At 45.2% G+C, this 24344-nt stretch overlaps 2 protein-coding genes across 4 annotated transcripts; both read right to left on the bottom strand.

Annotated features, from left to right (window-relative positions):
* Positions 1 to 56: 56 nt before the first annotated feature.
* LOC121715492 (UDP-glucuronosyltransferase 3A1-like) lies at positions 57 to 6023 on the bottom strand. Its single transcript, XM_042101284.1, has 8 exons — positions 5095 to 6023; positions 3192 to 3248; positions 2887 to 2988; positions 2643 to 2763; positions 1952 to 2480; positions 1306 to 1537; positions 782 to 1001; positions 57 to 476 (listed from the first exon to the last, which is right to left on the bottom strand). Exons 1-8 carry the CDS (start codon positions 5198 to 5200, stop codon positions 212 to 214), a joined length of 1632 nt encoding a protein of 543 aa, XP_041957218.1. The 5' UTR covers positions 5201 to 6023; the 3' UTR covers positions 57 to 211.
* A 1464-nt stretch (positions 6024 to 7487) lies between these two features.
* spef2 (sperm flagellar 2) lies at positions 7488 to 24131 on the bottom strand. 3 transcript variants are annotated; one of them, XM_042102447.1, is made up of 38 exons: positions 23943 to 24131; positions 23593 to 23695; positions 23147 to 23399; positions 22735 to 22905; positions 22490 to 22630; positions 22267 to 22331; positions 21810 to 22017; positions 21364 to 21552; positions 20883 to 21070; positions 20188 to 20356; positions 19785 to 20004; positions 19580 to 19680; positions 19394 to 19484; positions 19090 to 19148; positions 18892 to 18995; positions 18486 to 18733; positions 18254 to 18398; positions 17954 to 18108; positions 17489 to 17638; positions 16988 to 17083; positions 16728 to 16861; positions 16489 to 16616; positions 16131 to 16269; positions 15502 to 15639; positions 14651 to 14811; positions 14156 to 14245; positions 13775 to 13898; positions 13129 to 13303; positions 12701 to 12817; positions 12287 to 12425; positions 11778 to 12007; positions 11577 to 11683; positions 11176 to 11358; positions 10765 to 10857; positions 10375 to 10548; positions 9783 to 9971; positions 9368 to 9490; positions 7488 to 7612 (listed from the first exon to the last, which is right to left on the bottom strand). In XM_042102447.1, exons 1-38 carry the CDS (start codon positions 23998 to 24000, stop codon positions 7547 to 7549), a joined length of 5424 nt encoding a protein of 1807 aa, XP_041958381.1. In that variant the 5' UTR covers positions 24001 to 24131; the 3' UTR covers positions 7488 to 7546. The 3 variants fall into 3 exon arrangements, with proteins under 3 accessions (XP_041958381.1, XP_041958382.1, XP_041958383.1); XM_042102448.1 differs by having other exon boundaries at positions 14156 to 14242; XM_042102449.1 differs by having other exon boundaries at positions 18254 to 18395.
* Positions 24132 to 24344: the final 213 nt, after the last annotated feature.

The following is a 24344-nucleotide window of genomic DNA, read 5'->3' as shown; positions in this document are numbered from 1 at the left end:
AAATGTTTTTGATAAGCAAGCATGCTGATAAAAACAAAACCTCTTGCAGATATTCAGTGTGTCATCCATTTAATTAACTCATCTGGTCCACTGCAGCAATATATGCAAGAATATAAAAGCATTACTTCAATCCATCAAACCATCCAAGTCCCTGTATGTCGGTTTCACAGCATTATCCAAAACAAACCCCTGCACATGCACCAGTCCTACATCAGTCCTGTTTAAGTTTGCTTCGCCCCTCGTAGCTCTGAAAGGCCGCTACTCCCAAGTTCACCAGTCCGAGCGTCACCAGGGCGACGAGGAGAGCCACGTCCAGCAGGCAGCGCTGGTACCAGGGCTGCTGGAGCGAGAAGGGCCACAGGTGAGACCCACCGCCACTCTGCATCACATGCTCCACCCACAGCACCAGCCGCTGGCCCGGGGGGTGCGGGAGTGACCGGTGGATCCGACTGAGAGACTCAGCGGAGGCTTTATACCTGCAGGGGGACACAGGAGTGGGTCAGGGAGATGACACGTTGATAGCAACACAATACACTGACAAAAGCAAAAAGACAGCTTCTACCCAAGAACAAGTCTGTTCAACTCTTTATGTTAGTGTATATAGTAGATGACATAGTTGTTAAAAAGTAACATGGACCTTGATAAAAAAAATAACAAGGACTATTAAACCATGAAGTATTCGGTATTCAGTTTTTCCTAGAACCTGTGGAGGGAGAACACAACAAGTATAGCCTTTTTTATCCTTGACAACATCATTGCGTCATCATGTTAGCCTCTTTACCTTGGGTCTGTTATGAGTGTGGTCACTGTGCCACTGAGGACATCTCTCTGGATATCTGTGGGTTTGACCGCTAACCCCAGGCCTTTGGCTTCCACTCGCACAAGGTTATCAAACTGGTCGCCGAAGAGAGGCACGCCTAACACCGGAACAGCGTGGTACACGGCCTGCAGGAGGCTATTCTGACCTCCATGAGTGACCAGGAGACGCACCTTGGGATGCCCTGAGGAAAGAAAAAGGCAAATGGAACTCCAATACAGCCAGGATCAGAATCAGATTTCACTGGCCAGGTATGGTTACACATATATAATAATAATAACACATTTGTTTCTGGCCATTTGGAGTCACTCTATCAGTACAGACAATACATAGACAATGATGATATATACAGTATATAGGAAATGTGCACAATATATACAGGCAACACCATGTACATATTATTTACAGACATGTTACATACAGATAAGACATAATAAGCAATAGGCCAACGTGTGATGTTTTTTCAGTATTTTTGACCACACTGGTACCTAGCAGGTCGTTCTGAGGCAGCCAGTCCACCAGTTTTACATTGGGTGCAGGTTGAATGTGGGGTGGCCATCGCAGCGGGTGGTACCTCCAGACGACGCCCTGAGGGACTTGGGCGAAGCCTGCGTTCATCTCCCTCAGCAGCTCCTCCAGAGGGACAGAGGACACCATGGAGCCCAGGGTGACCACTATGAACCCCTCCTCTGGATACTGACCAATGAAGTCCTCCAGGTCCTGCAAAAAAAAAACTTTTTTTTCAACATTTCCTCAAATTCAATTAGCAGATATGCAATTGTGGAAGACATAGACAAGTAGAAATGTGTGTACTAAGTATTTATCTGTGACAGCCCTACTAAGGCTGATGCTGGCCCCTTTTAAGATATTCATTAGATCCTAGTTCTGGAGGGAGGAGAGTGCATTATGTGGAGGGCATGTGTTGTGTCCAGTGAAGTCTATCTCTCTGGGGATAACTGGCTTGTGGCTGCAAAGTCGTTTTTTGACCCTTCAATGTCGGCTCTTCTTATCATTGTGAAGCAGAATTCACCAAGTGTTGGATTGTTCACGCACTAATAGGGAACGTGAGCTGGGTTAGACTGTCGTGAGACAGGTTCGTTTTACCCTACTGATTTGTTGTTGGGGACTGGGCACCTGAGACAGTGGCCTGGCGGGTTTGGACAGCAGTCCCCCCACACACACGGTGTAGGGCATCAGTGGCTGTGGGAACTCCAGGGAGAAGTCTGTGTTAAAGGCCCACAGCTCCGCTCGGCTGTACAGCTCGGACATGGCCGGCGGCGAGAGGAAGTGGCGCTCAGCCACGTGCTGGAACCTCTGATGGATCAGCTGCTCCGCGATGGGGGATACCAGGGAAAACACGACATTCTTGAGACGGCCGAAAAGCCCCATCCGGTCAGACAGCTCAGAGTTGAAGACTGGCACGTGGGACAGGGGGCTGGGCAGGCCGACGGAGAGGGGTCCGTTGAGGGACCCGGGATAGAACGCCACATAGCGCAGGCCCAGGAAGTGGGCCAGCAGGAAGGAGCAGGGGTTGAAGGCGTCCAGTATGGCCATGTCAAAAGATTCCCTCCGCAGTAAGTCCATCAGCTCAGAGTCACTCAAAATGAGATCGCAGTGGTAGGCCAGGTGTCCCATGAAGTTCAAGAAGCCACTAAAGTTACTCCTGTGTGCAAGTTCATAAATGAAGACAAATGAGCATCTCATATCATGCCATCTTCGCTAGTATCTCAACCTCTGTTTGTAGCCCACTTATTAACATCACAAACGTGAAATCTTCTAGTTTCTAAACAAAAATACAAATGAATAATACCACAAACAGCTTCACCTGCCAAGAAGAAACTCTTTTTGCTGCACAAAGAACCATCCATTGTATTCTTCAATGTAATTCTCACCAGGTGACCAGGTGGTTAATTCATAGCTGTTTGGGCGTCCAGCATACTCAAGTCCTAGAATGACAATATGTGTTCCACTGTTGACCAACTGCTACTGTCAGCTTCATCACAACCATAGAAGAAGAACAAAAGTGGAACAACAGGTGAGTGAAGTTTCCCATCTTCTGCCAAGCTCACCTTTAATGACCGGATTGCCCAGCTGAAGCAGCATCCGTACGCTGTGGCCACTTTGGTGGAAAGAGTGCGAGACCTCATCCATGAGCATGTAATGGCTGCCCCCTGCAAGGCAAAACCAACCATCTCTCACAGCCTCGGAATAAATGTTCCAGCAGCGGTCACCTCTACAGTACGTTTACATCTTCGCTCACTTGGAACTGGCCAAGCTCAAAACACTTACAGTAAACACACACCACTTACTGCGGAACCACCAAACCACAAAACAGTCCCCAGCCAAAACACTTAGACCTTACTGAGGTACTTACCAATCAAACAGACTGTGAGGATCTTGGCGCTCTGCAGGAGGACGAGCCAGTCCAGAACTAGAAAGAGGATCACAAACACATTCGCCATGTCAAATCTCCAGTGCTGCCTGGTAGGGGCCGTGCATAAGATGGTGCCTGAAGTCTGTCTGGGGATGAAGTCTTTTGGCTGGATTAGTACACCCAAAGGTCTGTGGACAAAGAGTCGGGGCAACAGAGAGGGAGAAAGAGGGAGAGAGAGAGAGAGAGAGAGAGAGAGAGAGAGAGAGAGAGCAAGAGACACATTCCCAACCCCCTTTCATTCCCTTGCATAACCGAGTAAGACAATGGAGGCAAAGGACGGCGCAATTTCAGTTAGTTCTGTGCGTTTTGGTCTGAAAGTGACCATCATGTAATATATGTAGCACAAGACACAAAACTGTATCATGAGCCTTTATAAAAGATATAGAGGAAAGTTTTACCTAATGTTTTCAGGTTATTATCAGAGAAGTAGCAATTGGTTCAGGTCAAATTGTAGCATTTCAGGTCAAAATGCATCATTTATTTGAGTCTTATTAATCTTTTTTTAGAACACCTCATTAAGCAACTTAATTTGATTTCAGTAATAACTACACAAATGTAACAAAAAAAGGTAAAAATTCCTCTCAAATTCCATCTGCCCTATGTCAGTCGTTGCAATGTGTGCATTATCTTCTACAGACTTTTAAGAAAAAAATGCCCACACTAACTGGTAGATGTCCAGAAGATACAGCAGCTCTCTGATGTTCTCAGAAGTACATACGTCCCGCGCTACCTTCAGACACAAGCGCCTGTATTGCAGTCACTCATGGATATCATGCACACAAAAGAATGCATGTGTGCTTTAATAGTCTAAATTGTACATGCTTTCAGATATGTCTTAGATTTTGCCTAAATGTACGGAACACTACATTAATAGCAAAGCCGGACAGTAACGGAGTACATTTACTTGAGTACAGTGTACTTGAGGCCAATATTGTACTCTTTACTCCACTACATTTCTATCCATAACCGTGAGTACCCGTTACTTCTTCTAAAAGAAAAATCTCGGAAACCCTCAATTTGTTGTTTCCCTCTCAAACGTGATTGGATTGTGCAGGCACCACTGATTGGGACAGCCTATCAGCAATCACCTTCAGCTTTCCGCCAAAGTCAACTCCATGGTCAGATTTAGATAAGAGACGAAACCATGGACGAAACAATGGATGAAGACGCAGCAGGTCCATCCCGGGAATGTGCCAACCCGTGGCCCCACCTCGCCAGACTATTTCAATTTTCTGAACAAGTTAATGATAGTTTTCGCTTCAAGTGTTTCAATTACAAAATAGTATTTTGTATTTGAAATATGTATTTTAAATACATGTATTAGAAATACTGCCCATCCCTGGCAACATGATAAAAAGATTAAACTGAGTTGATTTTACTTTCAATTCCTTTTACATTCACCAAGGTACATTAACATTTTTCATAACTCCATGTAGGACGTTTTTGTACATAAATGTAAGCACTGTGGCAGTACTAATGCAATATTTAAAAAATGTAGGCTACTCTTGTACTCTTGATACTCAAGTACTTTTAAAAACAAGTACTTCAGTACTTTTACTTAAGTAGACATCTGACTATTGTACTTTTACTTGTACTTGAGTAAAATTTAGCAAGGGGTATCTGTACTTTTACTCAAGTAATGAAGCTGTGTACTCTGTCCGCCTCTGATTAATAGCACAATCCCATTTTCATGTCCTGTATGTCTGCACTGTATAACACATTTTACTGAAGATCAAGTGATGTATTTAATCTAACTAAACAATACGTATATACCCATCTGAGGGTCACATTCTTCACTGAAAGACACTTGTAGATCACACGTCATGGCTGACCAGGAGCTCACCATAAGCCTGCAACTCTGCAGCATCTTCAGCCTTTCCATAAATGCCTTTCTTCACGCATTTTTTCACGCAAAGCTGACATCCGCAGATCCCAGCAGCAACATTCATCCTTTCCCCACATTGGCACTTCTGGATGCGTACGCGCGTGGGCTCGTCTCTTGAAACATAAACTCTCCAAACAGACTAAAACCTGGAAATGAATTCAAACTGGACTCGGCCATAGCTGGCACAACCACAGTAGAAACAGCTCCAACATCTGAGATCTGAGAGAAACGGTCATCATTAGGGGACTGATGGGCGGCGCATTGGTCTCCATAACTGAATAATAGGCAATAGGCTCAATCCTCTGCCAAGAGGATGAGGAGGTGGATTTGCATCAGTAAGTTTGAAAAAGGTGGTGGCCATACTGTCTCCTGTTAGATAGTGCTTAACGCAACACAAAATAGGAAACAAATCTGTCACAGATTAAAATATGGTATATCATATGCTATAAAATATATAGATAACAAATTATCCAACATTAACCTGGCTAAAATAACACTAAAATAGTCATCCAAAACTAATATCAGATTACTTTAAAGAGCAACATACAGAGATGATTTTATATATTTAAAATGAATGCTAAATAATCCTTCAAATATATACACACAGCATCTATATCAGTGCACTTTGCATACTCATCGGCATTCTCCATCTTTGTTTGTTTGCGTTTGCTAATCAAATCACTGCCGTAATTACCACAGAAACCAACTAATGATGGCAGAGTCATGGCAGACACTGGCATAAGTTGGGACTTAGATCAATTATATCTGTTGCCAGTGATTTTGTTAGGACAGGGGCTGTTAAACTGTATCAGGGCATCAGCGATCTCTAACTGATGTTCACCATCCAGTTCACCATCCAGTGTGTGCTCTGGTCATTCATTATGATCTAAAAGTTTTTCTTTCGATATTTATTTATTGTGTTCATATTTTCCAATTATAAACAAGATAACTTTATCACTGAACAATTTAGTTGAAATTAGACAAAAATGAAATTTAGTTTTCCTCCAATCTGACCCATAGATATTTTAGCTCATACAAAAACATAGGCCTACCTTTCATAACATACTGAGATGTGCTAGGGCCTAGAGTTAGTGTTAGTGCAGCTTTTCAAAGTAGAGAGCTTTTCAAAGAGCGTGTATAGGACTGTGGAAAGCTTTTACTTTAATTATGTGATTCAGCAGTGGCAGACGCATTATGTCAATCAATAGTGTCTATCCGTATTAAATGATGCATTCAGTTCAAATTATGAAGTCGCATTGATGCTGTTCATAGACTGGAAAACAAGTAAAGTTACCATAACAATCCCTACCATGCTCGCGAGTGATATGGTTCCGAGTGAGCCGATTGGCAGTTGGCAATGAGTCATGCTTGACATGTTAATTTCCTGGACAAAAGCGTCTTTGTGTCCTATCAAAAAAGTATGTGAAGTCATTAGGAGAGAGGGGCGCGCGGAGTCTCCTCACTGGAGCTCTGGGAAGCTTTAATGGCCCACTCATTTTACTGGGAGCTGGACAGTTACAACTATAGTGGCATTTATACAGTAAGAGTAAGAGTCAGGAAAGCTATTAAGATGGTCAGTATTGCGTCATTTGAGGTCTCTTTTACTCCATCTTGGTAAACTTGTAAACGTTTAATACTTCTGAACAATAAACAGACACAAATAAATAATTCTCCTTACACTTGTTTTTATTTTTGAGAGGCTGAGAAGGCAAAGTCCACACTAAAGCTGTATAATGGTTGTACGACCACAGGAGCAGAGAGATTGGCACTACACAAGACCAGTCCATAATTCCTTGGACCAAAACTGTCAAAGTTTCTATTTATCACAAACATTTTAGTATCTGTCCTTACAGTATATGAGATAACCAACAAATGGATTGTTAGCTGCAAGAAGCCTGTTCTGAATGAAATATATCATATGAAGGTTATTCAAATGACTGGGCACTGCTGAGCCCACTTCACTGTCTCTCCTCTGAGTAGATGTGTGTTTTTGCTTTGGAAACTTCCACCTTGGACAATTAGAGATGGCGCAGAAGGCCTCCCAGCTCAGACAAAAATAGACGAGAGGCTGTTGCCTGTCTTGCCTCTAGGCAATATAAAACACATCAGCGTCAAGGGCCGATGATGCACATCTGACTCGCACGCATCATTACTACAGGTGACTCTCAAGAGAGCAAATTATTTCCAGATCATTCTTGGAAAGAGTGTACGACTGGGCTGTAGAGTCACGGTGAATTCACAATGCATTTCCTTCAATCCTGAACATTGGGACGAGAGATACTGATTACCTGTTGTTTGCCAAGCACACTCTAAACTATATGCATTTGGATAGAAAGGCAATTATGCATGTATAAAGAATAACCAAGTTTATTGTGGAGATACAGTGGGTACTTATTTTGGATGGTGTAGTTTATGACATGCTGAAGCCCAAGGGTTCTCTCCTACTCTGCGGGGCATACAAGATCCTATGAACATCCTGTGGGTCAAATAGCAATGACAGACTGAGGATATTGCAGGAAGATTAGTTTCAAGACTGTTTTATGCCATGATGTTAACAATAGCACAATAGCAAGTGTGTGTGTTTATGTGTGATTATGTGTGCCTTTACAGTGGGGAAATAAGTATTGCGCCTCAACATTTTTTTCCAATGAAGCTATTCACATGAAATTTTCCCCGGACTCAGGAAATCTACGCATATAAAGAAATTCAAACATTAAAGTTCTTAAATAAAGTTATATTTAATAAAGTGGAATGACACAGGAAAAAAGTATTGAACGCAAATTTGAACACGCCCAACTGAAATGTCTTAAATACTTTACGGAAAAGTCTTTGTTTGTAATGACAGCTTCAAGATTTCCTGGATGAAGGAACTAATCCGTCGCAGTATTCAGGTGTGATTTTGGTCCATTCTTCCAAGTCTGCCAGTACCATGAGATAAATAACAGCCCAATACCATGATGCCTCCACCTCCAACTTCACTGTTGGTGTAGTATTATTAGGGTGATGTGAGGGTGATTGTTTCTCCTCCAAACATGGTGTGTAGTATTACAGCCAAAAAGTTCAATTTTGCTCTCGTCTGACTACACTACATTCTCTCAGTATTTCATAGGCTTGTCCAAAGGTTGTGTAGCAAACTTTAAAGGGACACCTGGCAATGTTTTCGTGTTAATTAATCATCTTCGTAAGTTGGTATATGGTTAAATGACTCATTACAGGGCGAATGAAGACACTCTCGCCTGCCCCTACTGCCTGTTGGAAGAATATCCCGCTTGCAAGTTCGGTGTATCCTACCCGCGACCTTCAGTCTCACAAGTCTCAGATATCGCAAGAAGCAGGATCAGTTTACATCCTGCATCCCCAGCACAGAGGCAGGCTACCGAAACCCGGCTAGCGATTGTTGCAAACGTGTGTATAATGGCAGAGCCGGCGAAGAAGCAGCGAAAACCCTTGACGGAAGATGCAAACAAAAAGAAAAGAGCTTCAGACCGAGCGAGGGCTCGCACACGTATCGACATGTACAGACGCTAGGGGGAGCTTTGTAGAGAAAAGGCACTCAGGCAGAGACTTTCTAATGAGGAGACACAGCACTCAAAAAATCCTCCATAGAAATGCATGGGGCTAGTTTGTAACGCCGTTACTACACATATCACACCACTTCCTCGGCAAAACGTCGACATGTGAATACATTGAGCCAATCATGTGGTGTGATGTGAATACACTGTGTTGTGAAGACATCGCGCCAACCATGTGTTGTGATCTCGCCGCTGGAGCAAGACTGATGTTGTGAAACCTTGCGCACGCGCATTTCTGCCGAAATGGATGCCCGACGAGTGCCCAAAAAGCGTTTCCATATGGCCGCCGAGTGGAGGGACTTGCCTAAAAGGACTTGCCTGGTGTCCCTTTAAACAAGCTTCAACATGTTTTTCTTCTGTAATGGAGTCGTGAGGTGAGCGTGCATAGAGGCCATGGCGGTGGAGTGCACTGTCTATGATTTTTCTCTGTAACAATTGGACCTGGTGCCTCCAAGTCTTTCTGGAGCTTTCTACAAGTGGTTCTTGGCTCTTGGGCTACTCTTCTGACTATCTTTCTGACTCAGAAAAAAATGTGTGACGTGTTCAATAAAAAAAATTGTGACGTGTTCAATATTTATTTCCCCCACTGTTTGTGTGATTGTGTGTGTGTGTGTGTGTGTGTGTGTGTGTGTGTGTGTGTGTGTGATTGGAGGACTCACAGGGAGTTGGTACTGCAGGGTGCTCTCCATCAGGTTCTGAATCCAGGGCACCTGGGACAGAAGTGAGAACGGAGCCTTCTCCTCCGGCCCAAAGCCCAGATCCTTGTAGATCTTCATTAATTCCTGCACGGCAAACCAGCCGCCATGTATTAAGATCATTAGGATCGATTGTTGAATCAGTTCTTAGCACTAAACAGATTCAATACCACCTTGCATCATACATATTATTTAACATTAATGTATGTATGTAATGTAATGTATGTATGTAAGTATGTTTCTGAAGCATCAGTGAAATTGGATTGGATTGGAAATATCCAAGACACTTGTGTAGTGTGTAAGTATAAGTGGAGTGTATAAGTTCACTGTGCTGAATAGTATATAATGTAATATGAGTATGTATAGGTGTGTTCCAAACCTCCTTATACTCCTCCTTGCTACTAAGGTTCGGCTGAAAGGGGTTGTGGCAGGAGGTTTTGCTGTCTCTGTGGCAGACCACGTGCAGCAGGGCAGAGATGGTCACCCCCTCGCCGTCAGCGCCCTCGGGGCTCTCCTCCTCCTCCGCCTCGGCCACCTCCTCAGCCTCCTCTCCCATGTATAGCACCGACTGGGGAACACACACACACACACACACACACACACACACACACACACACTCTTCAGAGTTAGATAAGAACGTGCGCTCAAATTCGCAAACATAGGCGAACGTTTGCAAACAGGTTTCTGTTTGCCTTGAGTTTTTGGCGAGCGATTGCAAAGACTCGCAAACAATCTGAGGAGGTAGTTCTCTGCGAACATACAGTGGAACTGGACGTGAGCTTGATGAAGGTAACAATGCAATTATCGTTACAATGGAATGTTAACACCAAATCGTTCAAATTTAACTGTTGAGAGAAAACATGTTCACCACAAACGTTCGGCAATGTTTGCCGAATTTGAAGGCACCTCAGAGCTTTGAGAAAATCGTATAACCTTCTTTCATGAACACACATCAGGTGATTTCTACTGACCTTGAGCAGTGAGCTGGTGTTGGACTGGTAGTGCAGAGGTTGTCCAGTGACCAGGCTGAGGGCCCGGACAAAGCCCTGGACGGCGTCTCGGTGGGCGGCCAGGTACAGCAGCATGTCCATATAGTCCAGACGGGCTGCAGGTGAGTCCGGCTCCGCAAACAGCGTGAAGAAAAACTATGCAGCAAACCCCAACGCATGAGGAGTGATATTAGGGTTAGTTATGACCCCAACACATGAGGAGTGATATTAGGGTTAGTTATGACCCCAACACATGAGGAGTGATATTAGGGTTAGTTATGACCCCAACGCATGAGGAGTGATATTAGGGTTAGTTATGACCAGATACTGATATATGCGTTATAAGTGTTGCCTGCATGCATAGCAGCTCACCTTCTTTAGGTTAGCCAGCCTGTCATATGGCAATGGTTCAGAGGGGTCATCAGGAATTGCTAAAGTGTCATCGTTTGTAAACCACAGCTCAATCTGAGAAGAAAAAGAAACAGTCTGTATATAAATAACATACTAATGAGCTTAAAGCGTAACTCTCGCCAAAATGCAACCTAGGGTCTTTTTGTGAATGTACCCGAATCAAACTTTCAAAAGGCCATTTGACCCAAAAACGACAATACAGTCAATCTTAAAAGTGGCACTTCCGTCCTAATTATGCTTTTAAATGAAATTCACAAAAAGACCCTAGGTTGCATTTTGGCGAGAGAAAAAGCAAGCAAAAAGACTAATCAGTATTTCATCAGTTGCTCATCAGTACTTTCGTGGAGGTGGGGGGGGGGGGGGGGAAGGTACCTGCAGGTACTGGTCCTCTGTGATGAAGCCCGTGTGTTGAGGGTCGGCGGCCCGGAAGCGGTTGAGCACCTGGAGCAGAAGCTGCTTGGTGGGCATGGGCCAGGGCAGCGCGGCGCTGAGCAGGAAGAGGCGCCAGTCCAGCATCTCCGAGTCCTGAGACAGGACGGTCACCAGGTCCAGGATCTACACACAAGTCATGGCTCATTGAGGTCAGTGTACGCATGGTTAAAGCAACTTTAGAACTTGCTTCTGTAGGTGTATGGTGTCTGGTTACTATTGGTTATCTGTTACAACCAGACAGTTTGGTTCAGGCACTCCATGTGATTAAGAACTGCTTTGTGTTGTATGTGTATGTGTATGGGTGCTTTGTATGGGTACTCGACAAGCATGTAAACGAGTACCTGAGACTCTGAGATGTTCATCCAGGTGTCTGGCAGGTCGTTGTCACCCATGTTCATTAATGTCAGCTCCTTTAGGATCTCTGAAAATTCATTACTGGACAGCATCCCTAGAAGCACGTGAGGGAAAACAGGGCTGAACATATCTGAAAAAGGATCGTCAAATACACACCACACAAAATAAGGTGAGCTCCCGTTTCTGACCTGAGGGGGCGACCTTGAGCAGCTGGCTGTGGAAGGCCTGCAGCTGGAGGATGGTGAGGGTGGTGTCCACGGGCACCTCCTGGGCAGGGGGCCGCGGCGGAGGGCTGGGGCTGGGCAGCACGCGCAGGTCCCCGTCCACAAAGAAGTCGGTGCACACCAGCATGAGCTCGTGCGGGACTTTGGTGGCCGATTCAATGTGGTGGCGCGCCACCTCTGCCAGCTGATCGATGCTGTGGGGTGTCACAAAAACGTTTCCATCACACCACACTGCATCATTGCTGAGACAAACAATGCACACTAGAAATGTTCTGACACCACAACGACTTCACACACACATACACACACACACACACAAAAGCTACAGTGCTCAGCAGTGATGTACTCACATATACTCCTTATGCTTGACCATCACCCACACACATCCCAAGATGTCCCCTCTCCAAAAAATGACGGCTCAAATCATGTGCCTCAGCTAAACACCTATCAATGAGACCACAGGCTGCCCTCACCTGCCCATCTCAGCCAGGAAGCGAGCGCCCAGCCAGTCCTCCAGGGTTCTGAAAGTGTGGTCAGCGCGGGTCTGCAGGCTCTGTATCGTCTCCACAGCCTGCCGCTTTATCAGCTTCAGACGCTGCTTCACCGCACAGTCTGACGGGCGCACAGCACCACACACACAGACACATAGACATGCGCACGCACACACACACACACACACACACACACACACACACACACACACACATACACACACACACACACACACACACACACACACACATACACACAAAACCAACAGAAGGGGGAAAATGTGTTTCATTGTTCGTGGTCACACTATGTCACTCTCGAGACCTAAGGGAAGATTTTCAGACCCATATGTGATGTGCTCAACATTTCCCAACACTGAATGAACACGCGGCGGTCACCTTCATGCTCCAGGGCTGCCAGGTACTCCTGTCTGATCTTGGTCCTGAAGGCCACCTTGCGGGCCTCCTGCAGGTCCAGGACAGGCGGAGGGCTGGGCTCCTGGGTTGGGGACGAATCTGAGAACCAAAGCAGGCCCAGCGGGGGTAAGGTCAACACAGAGAGAGAGCAGGGCTCACAGACAGAGCGAGAGAGAGAGAGTGAGAGGGAGAAAAGAGAGCAAAAGAAAGAAACAGAGAGAAGGGGAGGTAGATACAAGGGAGAAGAAAGAAAGAGAAAGATTAAAAAAAGAGAGAAAAGGAGAAAGAGAGAGAAAGTGTGAGAGAGAGAGAGAGAGAGAGAGAGAGCGAGAGAGAGAGAGCGAGAGAGAGAGAGAGAGAGAGAGAGAGAGAGAGAGAGAGAGAGAGAGATGGGTGGGGTGGGGCTGCACCTTTCTTCTTGGCTGCTCCTCCTCCTCCTCCTCCTCCTCCTCCTCCTCCTTTCTTCTTGTCCTTGGCGGAGGTGGCGGGGGCCGAGGCCTGGGACATGCGGAGTTGACGCTCACGCTCCAGCACCTGCTTGTCTCGACTCTCCTCCACCTCCTGCTGCTGAAGCTCTGCCTGCATCTGGACACACATCCCACACAGCGCAACTTGACCAACAAGCCCCAGCACATGCCATTACATCTGGACACCCAACACAGCGCAACTTGACCAACAACCCCCAGTACATGCCCCTATGACACCTCATAGTGCTGCTTTTGTAGAATTACATCATTGCTGTAAATCAAAAAGATCTTTTTTAACGAAACTACTAATGACACCATTTTTTTTTACCACAAATAAGTAAAACGGATCAGCTACTATGACAACCATCCCCTTGATTGAAACTGGCTCTTAAATTCCAATTAAATTCTTGAATTTCACTTGCATTTCAATTGAGGTAGCAAACAGGAAGTAGAATTGCAATTCGAATTGTGCACAACCCTGGTGAGAAAGTCTTCCAGGATGATGTGCAAATAGATTGTATAATAGTAAAATGATTCCCTGTTCTGATGATGATGGAGCAGACCAGGCCATGTGTAAATAAATACCCACCAGGTTGTTTACAGCCGTCAGGGCAGCTTGGTACGTGTCATTGACCAGCTTCTCATCAGCTTGGGATGAGCCCCTCTGCTTTGCCGAGTCTGCAGTAAGGGGCCTCCTCGCAATCAGGGGGACGCTGAAACCAAACGGACAGAAGTCAGTACTTACTGTGAGTGGGACTGATTCAAAGTAACCCAATCGACGTATTCACTTCAGACAATAAAAGATAGAATGTCTATGGATTCTCTTGAAGACAATGCTCGACTCTACATGCAATTAAATGGAAGGTTTTATTTTTTCAATTCATGGTTTGATCTAACATAATATGATCATTGTAGCACTGAACATTGAGCACAGTGCGGTTTGATCTTAGGCCTTCTGGGCGTCACTTACATCTTTGTTTTCTTCTCCTCTGGTCCATCTGAGTCCTTTTTCCCGCCACTTTTGCTGGCTCTGTCGGGGGTCACTGAGCCAGGGGGGCTGCTTCACACACCGGCACAACACACACACACACACACACACACACACACACACACACACACACACACACACACACACACACACACACACACAGCATTGACCTACTGATTCATTGACTGATTGACTAAAGGCCTTGGTACTGCAGTAGGAAATCTAGTTCACTGACACTATATAGATATGAAAAAAAAAAAAAAAACACACACACAAAATCAAACCTGTCCCCAAAACTTTTTTTGACCAGAGTCGGTGTGTGCAAAAATGATTGACACAACATAAATTCATACCTATTATTTAATTGTGTGAATATTTCGGACGAGAAATCTGGGCTCCGTGTGCAGTAAAGATCTGCAAAAGGCCTTTGCAATAAAGATCCCAAGTGTGACTGGAGCCAGACATACCTATACTTACCTTTTGGATTTTTCTCCAGCGTTCCCCTCCTCGTCCTCCACGATGTCCAGCAGGGGAATGCAGGTGAAGTCAGCAGGTACCTCCGGCAGCACGGTCCCACGCATGCTGTAGTAGTAGTCCCGCAAGAGACGCAGGGTGTCCTGGAAACGGTCCACCTCCACCTTGTGTTGTCCGGACAACACAACACAACACACAAACAGGCTTTTGTGATGATGTGATATCCTGAACACAGTTGAGTTACAAGAGAAATCTGAAAGGCCAGCCCTGATGAGAATCAAGTTTTGAACCCGGTTAACATATGTATGATGTCTGCCACATTTTATAAGACATCATGAGTGAAATAAGCTGTCAAAGTCATGGCCAAGGATTTCAACCAATCACAGCGCAGGTGGGCCAATTCAGGCATCAAGAGTGCACAAAACCAATCCTGAATACCTGGGGACGAGAAAATTCTTAATGAAGATGCTAACAAGCTAGCTAATGTGTCAGCTGCAGCAGCCAGTAGCAGGTGAGCAGTGTGTGGAGAGGGGGCGGGGCCAGATAGTTAGGTGTAATAAGGTGTAATATTTAAGCCACTTTAAGGCCATGACAGGATTTTTTTCATGAAAACAACTTCTGAGTGAATGTAGACTTCAGAGGAAAAGAGAAGAGATTTAGGGGTATAATAAACTGCTGGAGTGTGTCTTGAAATGTTCTGCAAGGAAAGCTGTTCAACTCTATTCCACATAGAATTTGTAGACTTCCCCCTGTACCTCTATTCTACCCATACGATTGCGTTGTCATGTACGCTCATGGTCTGGGAGTGTGGCTGCCTGAGAGACTGGACAGACAGGGCTCCCTCCACACTGTACCTGCAAGAGCGAGTAGAAGTGGTTATGGAGCAGCGCGGCGTGGTCCTCCAGCCAGCCGTCCTCCGTCAGCGCCGCCCGCTCCTGCTCGGCCTCCTCCTTCTTCCGGTCGCAGATGTCCCACAGGCGCTCACGCAGGTCCTGTGGACGGACACGGACGGGGACACAGGAGAGCGGACTCAGAGAAGAGAAGAGCTGACCGTGGCGCTCTAGTTCTCTAAACAACACACACTCAAGAAGAGCAACGCACTGACAGTGTAGCGACAGCAGCTCATGCAGAGCTGTAGCTATGTCATGGCCTTTAAGGAGCCCATGGGTTAGGGATATTGCAGTCACACACAATTGCTCTGTTACGCACTCATTGGTTCTAATACAAGAGGCGATATATGAACAAATCTATTCTTATTTTTGGTCGTACTCATTGACTTCTGGGATTCACCAGACACACAAGTTTTTACTCGTCTCATCAAGTAATCTGTTGGCCCACAGGCGGAGTCATGCCAAACATTTTGTGATATATTAGCACAAATGTAGGCATCCCTGATATGTGAAGTGCTTTTCCTTAAGTGTACTGGTGCTTCTTTCCTAAGCAGAGTAAGTGTATTCAAAGGCTGTCTCTCTTTTTCAGTTACATCCAAGCGCTGGTGCAGCTCTGCCTGGGTTTCCTCGTCCTCCCTCATGTCGTCTGGGATGGTGTTAAAGTCCTGCTGCCACTGGCACACAAACTCCTGCTTCAGGTCGGGACGCTTCAGGTACTGCTTAAAATCATCCCTACAACAAGCAAAGGTAAACAACCGGCTAAAACAACCAGCTAAAAATGACACCTATGTTTTTCACTAGTTTTCAACAGAACTTAGAGAGAAGTCAGACATGAGTTTGATCTCAAAAATTAGAACTGCATTTCAATGTGTGTCCCTCAGTGTGTGTGAAACACACACGCCTTATGATACTAACATCTTTGCCAGCATTAGTGAACACTATATTTGTTACCTCACACTGTGCAGGTGATGGATTATCAGGTTCCTCTCCCTGCGTAGGTTCTGCATCACTGCCTTCACGTTTGTCACATAGGAGTCACACATGTTGTCCCAGTAGGGAACCAGATACTCAGAGACCTCCTGAACACCAAACACAAAAGACAGATGAATGGGCAGATGGTTAATAAGGCCAGTCACTGCATTCTGAAGAAGGTGGCTAGACAGAGGGAGAACCCTGGGCTGTGGTGGTACCTTAGGCAAAGGCTCGTCCACGTACACCCAGTCATCAGACCCTGGAACAGCTGAGGCTGGACTGCTACTCTCTCTGAGAGCATGCTCAAAGGAGGAAGACACTGATAGCCTTCTGACTGGCGCCAGCCCACTTCCTAGGAATCAAAAATGTATGATTAGATACTGTGTGAAAAAGTAATCCCAGACACGCATGCACACTTAGCTTTCGATCTCTAAATAAGTGAGGGAAGGGAACCGATAAAGGAGTGCTCTGCACCTACCAGAGAGTTTTCCAGAAAGCTGGCGGCGTGAGTCCTTCCCCTCGATGGAGTGAGTTGATTTTTTTTCTTTGAGCCCCTCTATTTGACTGAGTGATGCTGTAGGAGAAACAGATGTTAACTGGAGCAATTGGATCTCCCAGCTTCAGGTATGATAATATGAAGACTGATGTCTCCCCTCATCTTCTCCACTGTGTCTACGCACTCCGATTTAGATTCTGATTGACACTAAGGGCACTAATTTACATGGTGGGCAAAGTGCAAAGTCTAATGTCTAACCAAAACCAATTTCATAATGAGGCAAAATCTATTTGCTAATTCAAGAAAACTTTAAGAACAAACACTGGTGGGTCCGCTGCTCCCACATGCCATACCATCATGTGCCTTAGTTCATGTTCAGGACTAATTGCTCATAATTTACTGTATGTAAAGTCTCTAAAAATATACTGGGAGGGGCTAGTAACATCCAGGACCTGACCATGGTCCACCTGCCAGCCTGCTCACCTCTGGGGGACTGGGTTATGGACTTAGAGCGGGGTCGCTGGGTGGTCAGGCCCTCCTGGGCCAGAGCAGATGAGGAGGCAGCGGGGGTCGTCGTGGACAGAGGCGGTCCGGCCACAGATGAGACCGACTCCGATTGGGCAGAAATCTCAGCTGACAAACAGGGCACAGCACCTTCAGAACTGCCATTCAAATTGCTAATCTAATCTAATTACCCCCCCCCCCCCCCCTTCACACACTTAACCTGACAAATTCTTAACAGACAAATTCTAATATGACAATAACTCTATTTCCGGAACACAGACCTTTGTAGCGTCAAGCCAATATGGCCATCAGTATTCTGCTTCAAAATCAGCAGCATGGACTGGGTTTAAACTTTAAACTATAAAGAGTCACCTCTAAATAGGAACAAAAGATGATGAGCAACATGAAACAAGGGAATTGTACAGTATAGTAAGGTGCATTTACCTTTCTCAGTGGTTATTATGGTGTCTTGAATAATTTGTTCAACTTTTTTGAAGACTGTCACTTCATCTGCTTGAGCATTGACCTTTACCAGAACATTTTGCTTCCCTGAAAACCACTCCTCCAGTTTGGGCCACGTGTCCTGGAAACCTGTTATCCTGTCACAACGATGACAAAACATGTTTTCTTTAATTTTTTAATTAACAAATAATAATAATGAACTTACACAGACAGAGAAAGAGAAAATACTTGCAAACTAAATACCAACCCAGCTCTCAAGAATAGGGGCAAAAAAGATCCTACCAGTGCTGTAGCTGTTTTCCCTTCAGGTTAAGTTTTGAGGAGCTTCTAACAGCCTGTTCTGTTGTGTCGTCCTGAGTAGTGGGCACCTCTCCTTCAGGTGTTTGGTCATCGTCCTTCACTTGGGCAGGGCTCTGCTCCTTAACTACTAGAAAACATTTACATGTCATGCCAACAGGAACATAGGCACAATAAGGCAACCTGGTGGATTACGACGTAACACACTGTTACTCACTGGCCTGCTTGGCAGCGCGGTCAAGAACAACGTCGTCCGCCACCTCCATGAGGATGACCAGGTCCAGGGCTTTGGAGGAAGGGGGCGCCTCCTGAGGCACGTTCTTGTCCACGGCCAGACTGGCTTTGCTGCTATTCCCGCTGGGCTTGTCGGGGTCAGAGCCACTCAGGGCTTTCTCCAGGAGCTTGGCCTGGGCCACATCAACAGGGAATCCATCCAAAATCCAGCCACACCCTGCTGGAACATGCCTTAACAGAAAAAAAACACACGGTCAGAAAAATAAGTGTCCAACACATGTATTTGACAATACTGAATGTCAACTGTTGCAACTGAGGTATTAAAATGAATACATAGCATTCAAACAAAACACATAATGTACAGCACATTACATGAAACATTTCATCACCTAATAGCATCGACAATAATGTCCACTAGAAGCTCATTGGGGACCGCCTGGCCTTCCCTCAGGACCTTCTCCACTGCAGCTCCATGCTGCGCTCTCATGGACGACTATGGACAGACACCTCACGGCTGAGTGACTCAGGAACCCAAGACAAGTCTCTGTTAAGGTCTGAATTCCCTATGGTGTGTATGACGAACTCACCTGAGGCGTGACCTCTTTCTCTGGAGTTCCTTTCTGCTTAGGATCCTCACCTGGTGTAGCTGATAATAAGATCACACATTTTTTTTCTCATCTTTTGCAAATGAGACCTCAGGGACACCTATGCTATCTGAATTGCAGTTATTATACAGCATGGAATACCAAAATAGGTCTGGTACATTTCCACATAAACTATCCAGCACAATCACCTTGAAAAGGTTTTGCCCATAGTTATGAAAAGAACATCAAAATGGTGGGGCTCAATGAACAGAATAGCACAAACAAAAACAACAAAAAACGCACAAACCAGCTTCATGTGATGTGAGTGCCTCCTCTTTCTCACTTTCCCTTTCTGACTCATCAGCATCCTTGTTTGGGGAATCGATGCCCTCTACAGCCTGGCACCAAACAGAAAAAAAACAGAGTTCAGGGTGTGCTTCAAAAACGTCTCATGACGCCATCTGGATTACTCATCGGGGCAGATATCACTGACCTCACATTCTTTCTTCTCAACTACTTCAGTTTCTCCTGCTTGAAATGCAGCAAGGGCTTCTTGAATCAAAACTGTAGCTGAGAGGACATGGATGCCATGGACTAAACAAAACAAAATAAGAAAACACTTAAATACACACAAAGCACTGACAACTCAGAAATACCAATTACTGTACAAGGACAAGGTGTTCCCAATTCAATCAAACCTTGTGCAATTTTGGACAGGCAAGTTGTCTTCCCAGAGAGAACTTTTCCGAGGACACAGGCTTTCAGTAAGAAGCAAGGAAACAGAGGTGGTGGGGTCCCAGGTTTAGGTGGGTTCACAATGTTCTGCAGCCGGTGCACTATGTGTCCAAGGATATCATTGTTGGATGGTGGACTTTTTGGATCTCCTTCCTCAGGCCAAGCCCAGTCCCCTGTCATGCTCTTACAAATGTTATGTATTTTTAATCTCATGTAATAGAGCTCCTTGAATCTTTTTTAAGAACATGTCTGCTAGTTTTGTACTATGAAACACTCAAAGCTTAACATTTTCATATGTGTAAGTAAAGTATGTACGGTATAGTATTATGGAAAGAAAAATAGTGCTGCCCCCCTTTCTGCACTTACCACATACTCATCATAGTCCTGTCTATTGAGCAGTGCCTCCTTCTCTAACTCTATGAGCTGCTCAGGGGTGGGTTCTGCTGGTGCTGGGTCCACACAGGCCTGCTCATACAGGGGCTTCCCACTAAAGAACAGCTCCTTCCACTCTCGCATCATCTTAGCGGGGATGAGACTGCAGAAACATGGGGTCTCATGTTACTGAACACAGCTACTTGCCAAACAGTGGTGGTGGTGCATTATACAAAGCAAGTACCTATTAGATTGCTCTCACATGCAACCATGTTGATGAATGTAGAAATCAGTCTATTTAATACATCATGGGACATGGGATATTATCTGATATGAAAGGTGATTTTTGATTAATACTGGTTAATTGGAAATTAAAATGTATTCATAAATATGTTTCGGTATATTTCCATATACAGTTTATGAGTTGCAGGAAAAGGAAGCAGACATCATTTACAATAAGTTACATTTTTTATTTGAACACCTCATGATACCATATAAAATGACAATATCAGGGTCTAAAAACTGAGCTTATTAGGATTCCAGGAACTCCAAAACAATTATCACGCACATAACTATAACAACATTTGAGTGAGTCAAATAAGTGAGACAGAATGTACCGGTATTTGGACAGGAACAGTCCATCTATCAAAACTACGGCATGGTGCACTTCAGAAATATGCTGTACATACTTTGCAGTGAAGAGGCGATACTCCCCAGCTTTGGTGGCCAGGTCCACTACTTGCTCCAGAACCTCTTTGCAGAAGTCATAGTGCTTCCTGTACCGCACCTGGGCCCGGTCAGCTGCAATCCTATCATGTAATTCAATTTCCTTCTGGGCCTCCTCTGTCTGCTCCAGTCTGGCCTGCCTGGCTAGAGCCTGATAAATAAGGTTAGCGCTTCAATCACCTCTCACATAATCATGATTAGCTAATACCTAGAGTATACAGTATGCAAGCATGTCAAGCAGCAAAGAATGCAGTAAACTGTCCACAAGATTGCAGCTACTAGCATGTTCATGTTCTGTATGTGGTTGTGTATCTCTATGTCATAGTCATTTTCAGTGTAATGCATGTTTTCAGAGTGACGTCTATCTACCACTGGGAACACAGGAAGTGATGGCCAGGAAATGTGAACTTTGACCCCTGTCCACGCAGCCCACCGCTATCTCACCGCTTCCCTGTCCAGCGCCTCCTGGAAGTCCCTCTGGCGCTGCTCCTGGTGCTGCCTCTCGCGGAGGATGCGGTTCTGGCGCAGGACCTCCTTCTGCTGGCGCATCTGCATGAGCTGCACGGCCAGCCGTTTCTCCTGCTGGGACTGATGCATCAGACGCTCCACCAGCTGCTCCTCCCGCAGCGCCTCCTACACGAGCAAGCGCGCCACTGACTCATCAGCATGCAGTTTACACTGAGACACAGTGCTACTGTATGTCATTTTAGCTGCTCATGGAAATTGTGTTGACTTATAACACTGCACATTGGGTACACAAATGACATCTCAGGTGCAATAACAATTATGATCAGATCCACATACATGAATGGCTCAATGTGAAGCAGCAGGTGAACTATTATGTCAAATAAGTTAGTAAGACTAGTAGAGTCCAGTCGTGCAGTGGTCACCTCCTGGGCCTCGTGGGCCCGAAGCTGTTCCACCAGGACCCGGCGCCGCCGCTTCTCCCTCTGCTCTCGGGCCGCTGTGTCCTCCTCCAGGCGCTGGCGGATCTTCTGGATGTACTCTGAGTTGGCTTTGATCATCTCGTCTGGGCTCAGGGTGTGATGCAGCACCTGGGCCGTGTCCGTACTGCAGTCAAAGGCCACCTCTCCATCACTGTCACAGAGAAAGAGAGAGAGAGAGAGAGAGAGAGAGAGAGAGAGAGAGAAAGAGAGAGAGAAAGGGAGAGAGAAATGTAGAGGGCGGCACATGATCGAGATAATCAACCACTTTCTATTTGCATTACAGAATATCTGTTTGTAAGAATCTATTTTCATCACAGAAAATATCAACATTAGGACATAAAATTTATTAATTAGCATGAATAATACCATAATCAGAGAACGCACATAATAATTTAAATACCTCAAGCCTGGAGGACACAGTCTCTTTATGCTCTTCTCAAACTGGGCAATTTCCAGATGAACATTCTAGACAAAGCAAAGTTTGTCAAACACTTGTCTTACTGGGTGAGGATACCATTGGGATTAGAAGTGACTCCTACTGATGTGGCAAATCTTTTCCACTTTTCCAGACGATTCCACTACACCCAACTACAGGTTAATGCTAAAGAAGATTATCTCTCTACCTTGGCCTCAACCTGTTTCCTCTGGTGGCGTTGCCTCTCGAGGGCTTTGAGGGTGCGGTTCGGCGGGGGCTTAGGAATCTGGATGCTGGCCGTCAGAATGCGACTCATGATCTCCTGCTGTTTCTTGCGGGTCAGTCTGAGCTGCAATAACATTCCAACAGAGTAAATATGAGCATAGAATAAGTATTCAGTGCGGTGTCACTAAAACCAGACAGCTGTTTCCCCCCATCTCTCCCACTGAGTACCTTTTCTATATCCTGGAGTCTCAGCTGCTCCTGTTCTTGTCGCCGTTTCTGGTCCTCCACCAGGTCCGCCATGACGGACTTGTTGTACATGTCCTGCGCTTTCATCTCGAACCGCTGGCTGATCAGCTGCATCTTGATCTCTGCCTCTCTCTTGACCACCATTTTGAGACGCTAGAAGACGTCCGAGACAAAAACAGACACATCACAACAAATCACACAGTGGGATGATATTTCAGTGGGATGATATTACTGTGACCTAATTTATTCTGATTTATTCTTATGTCTGATTCTGTCTGAGTCTGGTTTTGTGCATAACATGTACAGCACATTGAAGGACCACTGTGTATGACAACGTGCTATATAAATACATTTTACCTAGGCAGAGCACTCATTGCTATGATGGCCAGCTCACCTCAGTGTATATGTCATTCTCCACCCGGTGTAGGCGGGCAGTGGCGGCCGGCTGCATGGTCTCCATTGCTGTGCCAGTGAGCCCTGCCTTTTTCTTATTCTGCAGCAGGATGAAGAGCTGGTACAGGAGCCTTGTGGCTGCCCCAGGCTGGCCCTGCATGACCGCCTTTGCCAGGGCCAGGTCAAAGGGCACACCAAGCAGGTGCAGTGTGGGTTCCATCCTTGTGAAGTTGTTGAGCTTAGCATTTGATGAGCTAAAGGGAGGGTGGAAGATAGTGAGCTGGATCTTGATTTATTGCATCATATTTGAAATCCATGATGAGAACTCTGAATCTAATATTTCTGGATATGAAAATATTGAGATCTTGTTTTTTGACTAACGTTACTTAATAAGCACTCTTAATTTTTCGAGCATCCAAGTAGCCAAGGAACTAAAGTAGCAACTACCTGCTCTTTGAGAACTGGTCGAAGTCATTCTGAAGTTCGTACTTATGCAAAACTTCACCGATCAAATACCCATTTGAAAAATCCTTGGAAATAGTGGACTGCTCTGTGAATATCAGCATAAATCACGGTTACAATAGCTTCTAATTACATTTTTAGTGGCAAACAAAATTACTATAACATAATATTTTTCTAATAATAACATTTCCTACCTTGCAAGAAAAACATAATTAACGTTTAGTTTGCCAGAAAGCTAGCTGTTGGGTTGGGAAGCTATCAATCAGTAATAACGTTATCATATCACTGCTAACAACAACTGAATAAAGATGCTGAATAGTTAGCGGGCTACTTACCCACAACTTTTGACAGCCGAAGCTCTGAGTTCAGCCATCGGCACAATATATCAGACATATTGCCCAAGATAAATCATTGAAATCTATTGATTGCAATTAGATAACGTTATGGCTTTCCATGGCTTTGGTTTTCTGGCTAGCACGATATCTTAACCAAATTGTACACAGACATCCGTGACTGTCGTTGCCGTGGTAACGTGTCAACTGAGTGGAAGGTGTCGTCAGGTGCTGAGAGCAAGAGGTGGCCGAGACATACAGTACACCAATAGGGTTTCACAAACGAACACGCACAAATAAAAGTGCATGCAAAAATCTGCTTTTTTACTCTGCTCCCTATTTATTTGTTAAGTATGAATGTTTTTTTTTTTTTTTTTTCCTGAGATAAAGAGGATTGAGAGACTT

This window comes from Alosa sapidissima, chromosome 8 (genome assembly GCF_018492685.1).
Source record: "Alosa sapidissima isolate fAloSap1 chromosome 8, fAloSap1.pri, whole genome shotgun sequence".
Classification (NCBI taxonomy): Eukaryota; Metazoa; Chordata; class Actinopteri; order Clupeiformes; family Clupeidae; genus Alosa; species Alosa sapidissima.
The sequence above is the reverse complement of the archived record's forward strand: the minus strand, read 5'-3'. Positions and strand labels throughout refer to the sequence as shown.